The sequence below is a fragment of the Lycium ferocissimum genome, chromosome 5 (assembly GCF_029784015.1).
Source record: "Lycium ferocissimum isolate CSIRO_LF1 chromosome 5, AGI_CSIRO_Lferr_CH_V1, whole genome shotgun sequence".
Lineage (NCBI taxonomy): Eukaryota > Viridiplantae > Streptophyta > Magnoliopsida > Solanales > Solanaceae > Lycium > Lycium ferocissimum.
Window position 1 is genome coordinate 63443012 of NC_081346.1, and position 16651 is coordinate 63459662.

At 33.1% G+C, this 16651-nt stretch overlaps 2 protein-coding genes across 2 annotated transcripts; both read left to right on the forward strand.

The window, feature by feature from the left end:
• Window positions 1-4117: 4117 nt before the first annotated feature.
• On the forward strand, window positions 4118-5578 carry LOC132057033 (arogenate dehydrogenase 2, chloroplastic-like). Its single transcript, XM_059449472.1, has one exon. It carries the CDS (start codon window positions 4298-4300, stop codon window positions 5483-5485), a length of 1188 nt encoding a protein of 395 aa, XP_059305455.1. The 5' UTR covers window positions 4118-4297; the 3' UTR covers window positions 5486-5578.
• A 1450-nt stretch (window positions 5579-7028) lies between these two features.
• LOC132057912 (uncharacterized) lies at window positions 7029-7706 on the forward strand. Its single transcript, XM_059450497.1, has 3 exons — window positions 7029-7227; window positions 7325-7379; window positions 7499-7706. The coding sequence occupies exons 1-3, from the start codon at window positions 7029-7031 to the stop codon at window positions 7704-7706; spliced, it is 462 nt and encodes a 153-aa protein (XP_059306480.1).
• Window positions 7707-16651: the final 8945 nt, after the last annotated feature.

The window sequence follows — 16651 nt, forward strand, 5'->3', positions numbered from 1 at the left end:
AGCCACATCTTGATGGAAATTGACTGCCCTCAAATTGTACCAGAGATGAAGAAATTATATTTTAAGTTATTAACATGATATATTTAACATAATTCAAAAACTTAAAAGGGAGTGACTTTTGAGGTTTTTTTTTTAAAGGGAAAAGGACCCAATATACCCTATACTTCTTTTATTAGCTAATTTTGTCTTCCGTTAGCAATAGTGTTCAAATATATCACTACCGTCAATAAACTCACATTTGCCCCTCGATTGGATGGATTCTCCCAAATTGATCGAAATACCCAATTTCACTAAACTTACTAGATTTTAACCCGACCCCCGTCGGAACAAAATAACACCCAAATACAATCCCATTCGATCAAAAATCATGCACATAACTTATGTAACCCCAAATATAGACAACCCAACCCATTTTTCTTCTCTTTGGATAATGGTGTTTTAGCTCTGTTTCGACAGAGAACAGGGGTGTTTAGCTGGTGAGTAGTTTTGGGAGTCACTGTTAAGAGCTTTTAAGAGTAGTAGCTACTGGATTGTAACTTAAAACTCGAAGAACCAGCCAAGAAAACTCCGTTGACAGCCATTACTGGAGCTCGGAGCTTGAGTTCAAAATTCTGGGTTTTCGCAACCCAGCTGCGTTTGGAGTGGACATTATTGCAAAGGATCGGGAACGTCTTGGGGAATGTATATATATGAAATTTGGGGTTTCTTGAAGAATATTTGAGGCGGTTTTTGAGTGAATTTCAATTGCAAATTAGTGGAGAATTTCGACTGTAAATTGAGGTTGAATTTTCGGAGCTTGTTGCTTGATTTTCCCATAATGATCTTGTATTGATCTGCTCATGTTAGCATCGTGTTTATTTTACCTTTTAGAATCCAGTAGTTCTCCTTTTTGTGAAATCAACTTTGGGTTTACACTAAGAGCTTGAACGTTCATAATGCCTCAGGATTTTGTCTCTTGTTCTTTTTAAAGTTTAAGGCCAATCCATGTTTTTTTTTTTTTTTTTTTTTAAAAAAAGGATGAAAGAATCTTAACTATGGTGGTGAGTCTTTTGATTTAATCTAGTTTGGGTTTTAATTTGGTGAGTTGCGGGTCGGGTTTAATTGGGAATCCGTTCGAAATGGGTAATTTTAATTGAAATCGGATCTTTTAAATCGATTTGGGGTTTTCCATCCAAATAAGGCTATGGGCGTAAAGTTTGTTGACAGCAGGGGTCTATATAAACACTATCGCTAACGGAGGGTAAAGTTAGCTATTAAAACTCGAAATTTTGAACTCAAGCTCCGAGCTCCAAAGAATGGCTGTCAATGGAGTTTCTCTGTTGGGTCTTCAATCTATTTGAACACTATCGCTAACGGAGGGTAAAGTTAGCTATTAAAATAAAGTAGAGGGGAATATTTGACCCTTTGCCCTTTTTAAAATAACACATAAATGGGAAGGGAAAAAAGAGTAAAGGCCAAAAAAAAAAAAAAAAAACGATAAAGCGCCTAAAATGCCCTTGAACTATGGAATTTGGTACAAAAATGCCCTATGTTTACCTTTGGGCTCTAAAATGCATGTCGTCAACCTATTAGGCCTAAATTGCCCTTATTTTTAACAGCAGGGGAATTTTTGGCTCAATAGACGGACGGAGGGCAATATTTACCAAATCCTATAGTTCAGGGGCATTTTAGGCCCTTTTCCGAAAAAAAAATTAAATTTTTTGATTTATTACGTGGCACATTTTAATTGGTTAGTTTTAAAATTAAACTAAACTAATTATATCCAAAAACAAATTCCGGATCCACCCAACCTGCCCCGACTTAAAATGGTGACTATGGCAACATCCGTCCCCGTCGGCGAGCCACCATTAATCTCCACCGTCCTTTCCTCTATTGAAACAACCCAAAACGTTCATTAAAACCACCACCATAACATCGCATCCAAACAGCCCATCGAGCCACTACAACCAAGAATGTCCAAAACCACCGCTCATCCTATATCAATTTATCATTCTTGGCTAGTGGTTTAGGTGGATCCGAATTTTGTGTTACGTTTATGAATTTAGTAAAGTTTATGTTTATTAAATAAGTTATAAAATTACCTCTAAAATCTTCTTTGTTCAACTTAGAAGCAAACTTGAGAATAATTTCAATTGATTCTGATTAGTTGATTTTTTATGCCTTTATTAGTCGATAGTGTTAGAGGTGTTTTATTTTTATTTTTCATATTGATATAAAATGATTTTTTCCTCAAATTTCTTTTTTAATGAATTCTGAAACGTATGAAATTACCTAAAATGTTGCTACAATCACCATTTTAAGTCGGGGCGGGTTAGGTAGATTCGGAATTTGTGTTGGGATCCGAAATTTGTGTTGGGATATAATTAGTTTAGGTTAATTTTAAATCTAACCAATTAAAACGTGCCACATAATAAATAATTTTTTCCCTGAAAAGGGCCTAAAATGCCCCTGAACTATGGGATTTGGTACAATATTGCCCTCCGTCCATCTATTGGGCCAAAAATGCCCCTTCGGTTAAAAAGTAGGGCGATTGACCTATATCTACATAATAAGAAAAGTATTTACAAAATATAACGGAACTTTTCAGTTTACAAAACATAAAGATATATTCTTACAAAATATATAATTTTCGCTCCAATTTTTTTTTAATTTTTTTTTTTTTTTTTAAATAAAAATTTATCTTTCCCGCTCATGGCTAAAAAAAAAATCGTTCAAAATATGAAAAATATATGAAATGTGTATATCTCGCTCCAAGCTTAAAAAGTTTGCTCAAAATTTTTGTGTATGAAAATGTATCAAATGTGTATATTTTGGTTCAAGCCTTAAAAAATTTGCTCAAAATTGTGTATGAAAACGGTATGAAATATGTATATCTCGCTCGAGGGTTAGAATTTCGCTCACATCTTTCATGTATAAAGTTCAAGTTATGTTTCCGAAAAATTAAATCAACTACAACAACAACAACATTGTTACAACTTTCATACAATATTTAAGGCTTAAAAAAATGGCTCAAAATTTTGTATATGAAATGTGTATATCTCGCTCGAGGCTTAAAAAGTTCGCTCAAAATTTTGTGTATAAAAATTGTATTAAACATTTTGCTTACATATACACGTTTCACACATTTTTCATACATAAAAGCTTGAGTGAATTTTTTAGACCTTGAGCGAAAAAAATTAAAAAGAAATAAAAATAAAAAAATAAAAAAGTATGGAAAATGAAAATCCGTTATATTTTGTAAGTTTGTTGTTATATTTTGTAAATAAGGAAAACTATCGCTATGTTTTGTAATAAAGAGTCTTAAGTAGGTGCTTTATGTCATTTTCTTTAAAAAAAAATAAGGACAATTTAGGCCTAATAGGTTGAAGGAGGGGCATTTTAGAGCGTAAACATAAACGAAGAGCATTTTTGTATCAAATCTCATAGTTTAAGGGCATTTTAGGCCCTTTGCCAAAGAGAGGTTGTTAGTATCGTTTTTTCTATTCCTTGCTATAGATAGATTCTTTATTTTTTCGCCTCCCAAAGCGGAAAAAGTTTCATTACCTACAAAAATATTTATCAAATCACAAAACTACCAAACTTTGTCACATATTACTTTAATAAAACTTGCAAGGCTGCATCACTAATACAAACCGCAAAGGAATAAAGTGAAGCTAAAATAATCCAACACTTCTTAGTATATGTGCAGATGTTCATGGGTTGGGAACCTGCAAGGAATATCACATGAGAACCCACTTGCAAGTAAAAAAAAAAATATATATATATCAGCAGCCCTCCAATTCGACATAGCTTCACGTGCTAATAATAGTACTATTTTTTTTGCTATACATAAACAAACTACAGCCAACAACATCATTGACCAAGACTTCTGAAGTCAACAATGTCTTCAATAAAATAAAGATATATTTCAATTCAAGACAAATTATCTTACGAGTGCTTTGAATAGTTCCTATTCCAGTCCACTTTATTGAATAATTAACTAGCACTTACTAAATTTTTATTTGTAGTTTGTCTGTCGCCTTTCTCCCACCCTATGTAAGCAATTAGCAAATATCCCTATATAAACCCTTAAGCTGTCCATCTTAACTTTGCATCACACCAATTCTTTCGCTCTTTGTCCACGTCTTTAGTTGAAAGCTATTTTAATTCTTTCTCCTCTAGCTTCTTGAAAAGTTACTTTTTCATTCAATAGCCCTTCTCCAACAAGAGGGTGAAAAGTTACTCCTTCGGGCCTCCAATCGTATCAGAAGAGAAGAATAAGTTTCACTTTCTATTACATTTGTATATACATCAAACCATGTTTTCCCTTCCGTCTATACAATCTAACAATATTCAAACTCAATCATCTTCATCTCTACTCTTCAACAACCACCACCATGGTTTTCATCATTCAACTATTTCAACTCGACCGTCACCTCGACTTTACCACCGCCTACTCTTCTCTTCATGTGCCCAAACTGACGGCTCAACTACCACCAGCAACAATAACTATGTCTCAATTCCAAGTCTTGATGACAGTTTTCCAAGACTTCCCAAATTTTCAGAATCACCGAGTCTTTCGAAAATCGAAGCCAACACATCATCACATCCCCTTTCCAACTCCAACAAGCTCAAAATAGCTATTATAGGCTTTGGCAACTTTGGACAATTCATTGCCAAGGCCTTCATTCAACAAGGACACATTGTACTAGGTCATTCTCGTACTGACTATTCCCATGTAGCACAATCCCTTAATGTCAACTTCTTCAAAGATCCCAGTGACTTATGTGAGCAACATCCTGACATTATCTTACTTTGCACTTCCATTAATTCCCTGGAACGAGTCATTCATTCCCTTCCCATCCAAAAGCTTAAACGTAACACACTTTTCGTAGACGTACTATCAGTCAAAGAATTTCCAAAAAATATTTTCCTTCAATCACTACCTCAAGAATTTGACATTTTATGCACTCATCCTATGTTTGGTCCAACTAGTGGTAAAGACGGTTGGAAAGGACTACCATTTATGTTTGACAAAGTTAGAATTGGCCAAGAAGAGTCAAGGATTAAAAGGGTCAACAATTTCATAAACATTTTTGAGAAAGAAGGTTGTAGGATGGTAGAAATGAGTTGTTTTGAACATGACAAGTTTGCTGCTGACTCACAATTTATTACACATACCATAGGCAGAGTGTTACAAAAACTTGGACCAGAGACAACTCCTATAAACACAAAAGGGTATGAAAAGTTATTGAATTTGATGGAGAATACAACTGCTGATAGTTTTGATTTGTATAGTGGTTTGTTTATGTATAACAATAATTCTATGGAGGTCTTAGAGAGATTGGATGCGGCATTGGAGAGTGTGAAAAGAGAATTATTTGGAAAAGTTCTTGAGAAATTGGAGAAGCGAGCGGTAAAGGAAAGTAGGGCTGCTTTACCAACTACTTTTTCTAAGACTATTGAAAAGTTGCAAGTTGAGAGGAAGGAAGAGGCTCTTTCTTGATCCTAATTGAAATACAAGTTGGTCATTTTTTAATTTCTTTTTCAATAATAGTGGTTGATTTGTTTAATAAGAGTTGATATTTAACACCTCTAATTGGAGTATCTTTTTTGCATCTTACTAGCATGTTTTACACGGTATTTTACTGAACTTTTAAGTTGGTCAAAATAAACTTATTAGTATCATTTGATTTATATAAACGTTTGGTAAAAACTAAAAACACTTATAATTCAAATGTTTATAAGTTAAAATCAACCAAAAGTCAAAGCTCATGAGCTTGTTCTTACTTCACCGTTGAGAAAGGAAAAAAGACTTCGATCTCCAAGTTTAACTCAGACGTAGCTCCCTTCTTTTTTTATTTTTTCGGAGGTGTGAAGCAGTATCAAACCAAAATACCAAACAAGCATTAGCTCTCCCTGAAAAGGAGGTGATCCAGCCGCATCTTCCAGTACGGCTACCTTGTTACGACCTCACTCCAATCGCTAGCCTTGCCTTCGGCCTCAACTTATAGTTTTACGGCTTGTAAGAACTTTTGGTTTAAGCTTGTAAGAACTTTTGGTTTGACTAATCCTTTTACGATTTTATCTCTAATATCTTTTCAAATTTCCAAAGTACTCTTCCTAAAACATAATTTTTAATTATCTCTTTATTCTATTTCGCCATTCGTCCCTTTTTATGCAATATATATATATATATATATATATATATATATATTAATAGACAAGTGCTTGTCTGTACCTTTTGATCGAACACACTAGCTGCTAATTATTGTTTATTTATAAAATCAGTTTCAACACCTAAAAATGTTGTTTGTGATACTTATCAACTACTTTTAATATGCTAACCCATGTTGTTAAATGTCATGAAAAAGTAAAATCGTCCCAATTGTAGTTTTGACTTACAATCTTTTAACAACTTCTGTAAAATAAAGTTTAGAGGTGGAGGATGCTTGTTTGTAAAATAAAGTTTGATTCTCCAGAGTTATATAGGTTCTTAAGTGGTGATACTATGACAATTCATGCATGATGATATACTTGAATAATGAAGTTGTAATAGAAGGAGATTAAAGTGTGGTTAGCAAAGTAGTTAGCAGCCTAGTTAGTTAGTAAGAGCACGTGGTAATTAGTAGTTAGTTAGGAAGTGCACATGGTGATTAAGATGACAGGCTGTTAGAAGAGTAGGTGGCACAACCATTGATCTGCTATATGAAGCAGTGGTGGCGATGCCAATCGTGGGCAGCTGTATACAGCTGTCACATATGCATGTACACACCTCTATACATACTTGAGGTGATTCAGAATTGTAGAATGGATTGAGATATTTTTTCACAATCAATAAAAGTTTTTCTTCTCTCTAGATTAGACTCTCGTGTTCTTATCATTTGGGAAACTGCAATACAGTTACAGTATATTCTGTGTATACAACATGTATATCACAGATAATTGTTGCCAATTCATATCATTAGATTCGTATATTTCATATGGTATCAGAGCAGGCGATATAGATCTCCTGTAATTCGACATTGTTCAATTGAAATCAAGTAACAATGGCTATGGGAGACACATCAGAAACCACAGAAACCACGAGTGGAGTTACCAGTTATTTAGATTACAATCATCCATTGTATTTGCAATCATCAGATACTCCTGGAGTTGCTTTACATTCAATTCAACTTATAGGACCAGAAAACTATGCATTATGGAGTAGATCCATGAGATCAGCCTTGTTGGTGAAGAACAAGCTAGGTTTCATAGATGGAACATGCTTGAAAAGTGCATACAACGGAGATCAAGCAATGAAATAGGAGAGATGTAATGCTGTAGTATTGTCATGGATATGCAGTACTGTGGCACCAGAATTTGTATCAAGTATCATGTATGCATCAAATGCAAGAAAAGTATAGGAAGAATTCAAAGAAAGTTTTGAGAAAACCAACCTCACCAGAGTCTATAATTTATGGAATGAGATTGGAGTATTAAGGCAGAATATAGATTTAGTCACTTTTTACTTCAATAGGTTGAAGGATTACTGGGATAAGTTGGATGTGTCAATTCCTCCACCATGTAGTTGTTATGAGGCTAAGCCTTATGTGGAGCATACGAGAAATGTGAGATTGTTGCAATTCCTTGTAGGATTGAATGAAAGCTATAGTCAGGTTAGAAGTGAAATTCTTCAGCACAAATCTGCACTCAGTATTAATGAAGCTTATTCAATGGTGATTTAAGAAGAAAGTCAGAGGAATTTGGGAGTCATGAACACCAACAAAGAATCACTCACTTTGTTTGCTGGCAGAGGTCAATGGATCAGGCCTAGAAAACTAGTATTAAGTGGATCACAATCATTTGGGATAATATGTGAGCATTGTGGATATAAGGGACACACAAAGGATAATTGTTACAGAATTATTAGCTTTCCTCTAGACTTTAAGAGCAAGAAGAAATCATTTGGCACAGAAAAACCACAGTTTGGAGAAACCAAGCCTTATGCAAATGCAACCATCACCTTTAATGAAGCCAGGACTAGCACTTCTCAAAGTCATTTCTTCACTGAGGATCAGTACAAATAGTTGTTGAGTTTACAGACAAGGGTGAAACAGGTGACTATCAATCTCACATGGTAGGTATAAGTACTTTACTGTCACATGCTATCTTGGTAGATTGGATTATTGATTTAGGTACCATGATATACTGATTAATGCTAGATCAGTAGAAAAGGATAGAAGTATAGGTGTGCAAAACCCAATAGGAAGCAGATCTATTGTAGCACATATAGGTGACATTAGTATATTAAGATCCAAACTAATGAAGAATGTGTTGCATGTGCCAGATTTTAAGTTCAACCTGATGTCAGTGTCAAAGATAACAAGAGATTTGAACTGTATGGTAGGATTTTATCCTGATTTATATGGGTTCCAGGAACTCTTCAATGGGAAGGTGATTGGGATTGGTAGAGTGAAAAATGGATATACTAAGGAAGCAAAGGCAATATGCGATGTAGCAACTGACATTGTACATATTAAAAATAAAGCAGAGATAAGAATGAAATTTGTTGAGACTAGAGTTGTAGCTGACAATAAGATGATCATGCTATGCCATAAGAGATTTGGGCATCTATCACCACAAGCAATGAAGCATATCACTGGATTTAGAGAAACAATAAAGGAAATTTTGAAGGACACCTGTGAAATATATCCATTAGCAAAACAACACAGACTCAAATTTGCTTCTAGCATTACTGAGACTAAAAATGTGTTTGAATTGCTTCATTTAGATGTTTGGGGACCATATAAAGTTCCCACATATGATAAGAAGCATTACTTTGTAACTGTGGTAGATGACTATATTAGATATACATAGGCTTGTTTGATTCAATCTAAGTCTGATGTGATTGTTGTACTGACCACTTTTCTATGCATGGTAAAGAATCAATTTTCTAGTTGTGTTAAAATAATAAGGACAAATAATGGAACAAAATTCTTAAATGCTAAATGTGATGAATTATTAGCATCTCATGGTATATTACATCAAAGTAGTTGTCCCTATACCCCTCAACAAAATGGAGTAGTGGACAAGAAACATAAGCACATATTAGAAGTTGCTAGGACACTAAAGTTGCAATCACACATGCCAAACAGGTTTTGGGGAGATTGCATTAAAAATGTTGTGTATCTCATTAATAGAATTCCCACACCAATTTTGAATGGACAAACACCTTACACCTTGATGTTTGGTAAGGCAGCACATCTAGAACATTTCAGAGTATTTGGTTGTTTGTGTTTTGCAAGTGTTATACCTAGAAATGACAAATTTAGCGCCAGGGCCAGGAGAACAATTTTTGTTGGTTATTTAGAAGCGTAGAAAGGTTACAAGTTATATGACTTTGACTCTAAAAGCTTTGTTGTTAGTGGAGCTGTGGTCTTTAGAGAAAACATATTTACTTTCCAACAACTAGAGAAAGATGGATTGGAAGATATCTTTGTTCCCATTGGTGGTCTAAACATGCACGGTGATTCTTCTGAAGTCATGCATGAGCTAGTAGAAGCAGCAGAACACTCAGAACACATAGCAGATATTGCTTCTCCTCCTGATGATGTTATCACCTCAGATGATACTCCTATCCCAGATGCAGCAGTATCTGCTCCTATCCCAGTCAAAACGTATCGTATCATCGGGGTGATGCTCGACCGTATCCAACTACTACTGATGCTATGCCATCTCAACCCATGCCATCAGATACAATAACTGAAGGTGAAGTCAGAAAATCTGGTAGAAACAAGAAGCCAGCCATCTAGATGAAAGATTATGTCATAACAAATGCACCTCATAGTACCTGTCAGTATTTTATTGCTTGTTACGCCCTATTTTGAACGGGTTCAAGATAGTTTGCAACTTCTCGGTTCTTCTAACTGATTTAAAAAGGGTTAGAGTCGCCACCTTATTTTTAAGGAAAAATAGAAAATCTGTATGTATTTGTGTGTCTACTCCATTTTTAGTCCACGAAACATATGAAATTCTAGATAAGGGTTTTATTTACCCCGAGGGGAAGGTATTAAGCATCCCTCGAGCTCATGAAAGACAGTCTTAAACTTAGTTTAACCGAACACTAGAGGGGATTATCTATACGTTTATCATTATTATTACCTGTTTTCAAAATGTTGTAATTTCATGAAAAGCTACGCTAGGTGATAATATACTAAGTATATACAGTGTATAAAAATGCATTTATATTAAGTATCAAGTACTCATAAAGAATGTATATTAAAAAAATATATAAAAGAGTATAAAGAGAATGTACCTCGTAAGTATAAAAGTGTATCTGTTAGTATAAAGAGTGTATATATGTTAGTGTAAAGAATGTATAAAAAAATGCAAGAGTATATAAAAATAAATATATCAAGTATATAAAGAATGTATGTCTATGTATATAAAGGAATGTAGGTATGTGAAACATATAAAGAATGTATTTCATATATAAAAGAGTGTATATCAATAAAAAAAAATGTATAAAAAATTGTATAACTAGATATATCAATGCATAAAGAATGTAAGAAGACTTTAAGAATATTCATTAGTGTAGAGATCTTATATAACAAAAGAATTCAGAAAAAAGTGAAGTCGATTTGACTTGTTTCTACCGTTTCGTAAAAAAAGTGTTTGTTTAATGAATATCCTATCAAAAGAATAAGGAACAAAAGAATTGTAAAAAGTATTGGTAAAAAATAAGTATAAGGAATTGTGGATAAAAATGAGTGAAAATGTGTAATTCCTTTAAAGAATGAAAAATTTGTAAATGGACGGCCTAGTATTTACCTAACATCAAAAATGTAGATTTAACTTAACTAAAAATATGTATTAGTGTATACGAAATAATATAAAATGTATGTTGTATTAAAAGTGTATAAAGAATATAAAATAAATGATGGACTAGTATTTTTGCCTAAACGCCAAAAGTGTGAATTTAATTAACAAAGTATTTATATCGAGTCAATCTAATCAATTTATGAAAGTGTAGACGGCCTAAGTCTTGCCTAAAGCGAATAACTCACTTTAAATTAAACATATAAGCGACAAGTAATTAAATATCCCCGCCCAACATTAAAGTGAAGTTTTCACTACTCCAAATTTATGTTTTGTACAATTTTAAATAACGCGCGAAAGTAAATACAAGCAAGGATTCGATGAAGTCTTTGGGTTCCTTCCGAGTGTCGTCTTCGAATGTGTCTCCGGGTACGTATAAACACTTAAAAGTGTTAGTGAGAGAATAAATAACTATCGAATGAATTAAAGAAATAATAAATAAACTTAAAATAAAAACCTGTCTTTTTTACATGGGAGACCTTGAAAATCGACAGAAATTTCTTTATCGGCCAAAAGTGTAGTATTTGTAATAAATTGCAAGATGAAAGAAAAATGCATTGGTTAAAATAATTTGAAAAGTCAAGAAGTAAAGAATGTGACATAAAGTTTTAAAAAGGTGATTTGACATAAAGTATTTTAAAAGTGATTTGACATAAAGTCTTAAAAAGGTGATTTGGCATAAAGGGGGATTTGACAAAAGTGAGGGTGAAACTTGATTTGACCTTAGGATGTAGTGTATGTAATGTGAAAGTGTATATGTAAATGATGTATGTAAAAGAAATATATGAATATAAAAAAGAAAATATATGTAAATGTAAATATGATGTAGAGAAAATGTGTAGAGAAAAAGAAAATAGGCATGTAGTGTGATGGTACAAAAAATGTAAAAGAAAATGCTTGAAAATGTATACATGTATAAAAAAATTTAAAAAAAAATTGTAGAGACAACATAACAAAAATATAAAGATAATGTATGAAAAATATAAGGATAATGTAGAGACAATAAAATGTATTCTCTTTAATGAAAAGTTTCTCCCTTCTTCACATAGTGGTTAGGTAAAATAAGTATGTATATTTATATGTATATAATGTATGGTATAAAAATATATAAAAGAATATAGAGATGTAAAATGATGTAAAGGAAAAAATGTGGGTTAAATTGGAAAAAAGATGCATGAAAAATGTAGAGAAAATATATGAAGAAAATGTAGAGACAATGTATGAATAAATATAAACAAAATTCATGAATAAATGTAAAGACAATACATGAATAAGTGTAGAGACAAATGCATGAAAATATAAAGACAAATGCAAGAATAAATGTAAAGATAATGTATGAATAAAGAAAAATGTATGAATGAATGTAAACACAAATGCATGAATAAATATAAAGATAATGTATGTAATGTATATAAAAAAAATAAAGACAATGCATATAATAAATTTAAAGACAATGTATATAAAAAAAATATAAAAACAATGTATGAAAAAAGAAGAGAGGAAAAAATATAAAGAGAAGCGGAAGATGCTAGCCTTGCTAGTCTTCCTATGAAGAAAAAAATTTGGAGAGTGAAGAGAGAGAGAAAAAAAATATATGTGAGGTAGTGTGAAGTGGTGAGAAAAATGAGAGGAGAAGTCCTCCTTTATATAGGCAAAGATAAACCACTTTTTATCCAAACCCATGTGCCAAAACCATGGGCTTCACAAAACCATGGGCTTCACAAAACCATGGCTTCTCAAAACCATGTGCTAAATCTTATCTGTGTTTAAAATTAGTTCCTCCGACTTCCATGTAATAATAGACTGTAACTAAAATAATAAAGTATAAAAATATATTTAAGGTAATTTCGTGAATGAAGTAAAAAATGTGATTTGAATTAAGGAGACCTACTAATTAATTGAAGTAAAACTGTATTAGCATGTTGTTTATATACAAACTGTTGACACCCAATTTTGTCCTTCCACATGTTTAATTAATTAGTCAAGCTTCTTGATATTTAAAATAAAGTAAAATAACCGTCCGCAGAAGGAAAAAAATATTCTTTTAACTAACTTTAGTGTTATTTGACATTTCATGTGGCAAAATATCACAATATATATATATATATATATATATATATATTATAAATATTATATTATTTTCGTAATTTTAAAGTATGTTATTAAATAGGGAAACCAAATTTCATCTTAAAAAATATTTATTTTTACTTGGTACGCATTTTGAATCACCGATTTTGAGTCATTCCCTATTTAATTTTGGTAACTAGTCCGCGTGGGTAAATAGTTATTTAACTTTTTTAAGTTTCAAGAAGCTTAGTTAATTAATTGGATAATAATTTACCTCAATTCTATTCAAAACTAGTTAATTTCTGATTTATGTTTAATTTCGTTCAGTTCTGTAATTTATGGCTTCAATTAAAAGATTTTAGTTACAATTTAAATCAATTTGGCTAGCTCTTAAATGACGTTGGCCACATTTGCAAATGCTCAACACTTAGTACTTTTTAAAAAAATTCCTTTAGTTTTGTTCGCCCAATCCGCGCGTGCCACGTGGGCATGACGCGAATCAAGCCTTTCTTTCGATCTGGGTCATCCAGCTATTTAATCCGATGGTCCTCTCTTTTCCCCTTTGTTTTGTTCTTTTTTCCTTTATATATATATATATATATATATATATACATACATACATAATCCTTTTCATTTAAATGTTTCTTTTAATCTGGACCATCGATAAATTTTTGATCAACGGCCCAAATTAAATCCCATCAGATCCCCAAAATAAAGAAACCCTTACACCTACAGACCTCTGCCATCGCCGCCTGCTCCCACCTTCTCCTCTCTTCTTTTTCCTCCTTACCCACGCCAAACGATAGCCATGGCAGGCGAAGCCCACATCCCTCTCGTCCTTTCCTCACTATTCACAACGTCACCATGGTACTCGAAGCCATGGAAAAGCTTCCGCTCCGCCGAATCCTCAACGAGTAGGTATTCTATCTTTTCCCCTCTTTTTCTTTCTGTCTCTTCAACAGACCCCGCCCCCTCTCCTTGCATTTTTTTTAAATTCAAAATCGAACCCAACCCTCAAAATTTTGTGTATAAATAGACGCTCGTGGTGGTTCCATCAGGAGGTTTTTTTTTGGGGAGTCTAAGTTTTCAAGTCTTGGAAGTTCTAAAAAAGAAGTAGTAAAATCTGAAAGCTTTTTTTTTTCGAAGCAAGTTTTAGCCAAAATATCTCTCTTCTAAGTTTCTTTCATTTCTCGTTTGAGTTTCGAATCTAGGGAATCAAAGTTGAAATCGATTCAAACACTCTTGGACCCATTTCGTTGCTCAAAATCAGGTAAAATTGCTTCCCATTTCTCTTTGGCTTCTTTACTGTTTTTTAGCTTAAAAATATTATTGGTCGTCGTTCTCATTTTATTATTTTATACGGTTGAAATCCCGTGGTATTTGCTAGACGGTTGAAATACGTGTTATTGTTTTCTGATCTTGGTCGGACGGTTGAAATCCCGATCGAAATATGTATTATTTTCGATTTGTTGAAATCGCGATCGAAATACTGATTTGTTACTGTTCTGTGATGTTTGACTGTTTTGGGGTTTTACCTTACGTAAAAAGGTTTAGTTGTCTAAATTTGGCCTTAGCTTAGGTTCTGTTTAATTGCTTTTTTTTTTCTTCCATTTTATTCTGATTCAGAGATATGCAATTGGGATGTATTATAACCAAGAATATTAGAAAATCTTAACATTCAATATGGTTCGATTATGTTTTTCCGAGGTCCTGCCTAAAAAGTGATTTTCGATGTAGCCTTGGTTCTAAGTTTGTGAATTAAGATTACATTGTAGTGTTCTTCTCTTTTCTTTAACAAAGATGGAGTTTGTTTGTAGTCCTCAGTTTTTATCCAGTCCTCTTTCGCCTTAACATCGGTTGAAATTTATTAGCTACTTCTCTTAGTTTGAGAATTTGTTACTACTTTGCTCCTTAGTTCATATGTATAGCTTAATTTGTATTAGTTGGTTAAGAGGAACCAATTTGGTCGATTACTGGTCAAAGGTGAAGTTAATTTCTTCCCTTATTGGCTAGCTTGAATTCCCAATCTTCCCCTTTTTTGTTTACCTAATGGCTGTCCAAACTTTTTTTTTCTTTTTGTTTGATTTTCAGTAAGTTCAGTTCTCTTCTCTGATTTCTTGATTAGTTAGTTGGTTTGTTTTACCATACTTTCCCTTTAAAGTTCATGTCTTTTGGTAGGAGAAATGAAGTTTTGGTTGAATACTATACAAAGATGAAGTTAATTTCTTCTCGTTGAAACTAGTTTATTTCCCATATACTTCACTTCCGCCTACAAACTTGTTCTCTGGTTTTTATATTTTTTAAAATTAAATTTTGTGTTCTTTCCCTTTCTGTGTTAGCCGCTGATTTTTATCAAATGAAATGAGAAATGTCACGTTTGGTTTGAGTTTGGACGAGTTGAGGACATACCTCTATCCCATATCATATATGCTCCCAAAATTTAAGTTCTCATATCACTCCTTGCCCGAGTATTTTATTTCTGTTTCATTCAAAAAAAAAAAAGTACTTTTATTTCTGTTGCTATTTCTGGTCTATATAATCTCGAGATTTGATTTATAAGATTGGAGGATGTTGTTGTGTTTTGGTAAAAACAGAATTGGCCCGAGATACTTTTCTTCAGTTAATTAAGATGCATGTTTAAGCATAAAATGATATGCTCAAATGAACTAAATACATGGATGTATTCTAGTTTAAATGAGGAAAACAATGTCTTTTTTGTGTCCTTTTCATCATTAAAAGAAATCTGGGAAATATGGGACTCTTCTTTTGGTTATACCTGCATTGTTTTAACTCATTTGTCGCATGGAATGAGAAGGTCGATCTTGGTTTGAGTCAGCATGAAATCAGCTTTTTTTCGTTTTTTTTAAAGGGGCAATACTGTTTTCTTTCTTTATCTAGAGCAGTCAGTTCAGGCCTTTGGTAGGGGGATATAGAATTGGTTTGAGTGCTAACTAGAATGTTTTACGTCATTTTTGTGATTGCCTATGCTTGCCAACATCTCATTCTCCATCTACATTAATTTCTATGCTTATCAAGGTGTTGCGATTCCCCTTTCTGTCTTTCTTTTACTTAGGTTGTTGTCTTATTTTTAGGTGTTAAAAATAGCTCGATTATTGGACTTAGATTGAGAAGAGTTAAGTGCATTTGACACTTTAAACCTCTCGTTTCTATATCCTTTGATCCATGGTATAAGTTTCCAATTTTTTTTTTCTAGCTTAATCCCCTATCCTTGAGCTTGCAAAGCTTCAATTCTAACCATCACTTTTTTGTTGTGTAACTCGTTTTAAAGTTTTAACTTCTGGTTTTGTTAGTTACTACCCACCCCCTTTATTTCAGCTTTATGTGATCACTTTAGGCTGTTCTTTTTATAGTTCTCTTAAATTTAGGTTGTTGCTGTTTTAATCCTTGTTTATGTACGAATTTGTTAGTTCATGTCTTTTTGTGAAGAGAAATAAGTTTGATTTTGAGTATTAGACATAAAAGAACTTGACTTCTTCTCTCTGAAGCTAGTTTAGCTCCCAATGTATCATCCTCCATTCACATTAAAAAATCACATTTGTTAAGGAGTTTAAGCATCCCAAACAACAAGTTAATCATGCAAGAAAAAGTCAATGTGCCGCAGAAAAAAAGCTCCCGCACACTTTTCCCAAGGCAATGACCTGTGGCGGTCTCTTGATCGGTAAGTTTCCACTCCGTGATCCTTCCGATCACCGAAAACACCCCTTCTCTCTCTCCTCCTTTTTTC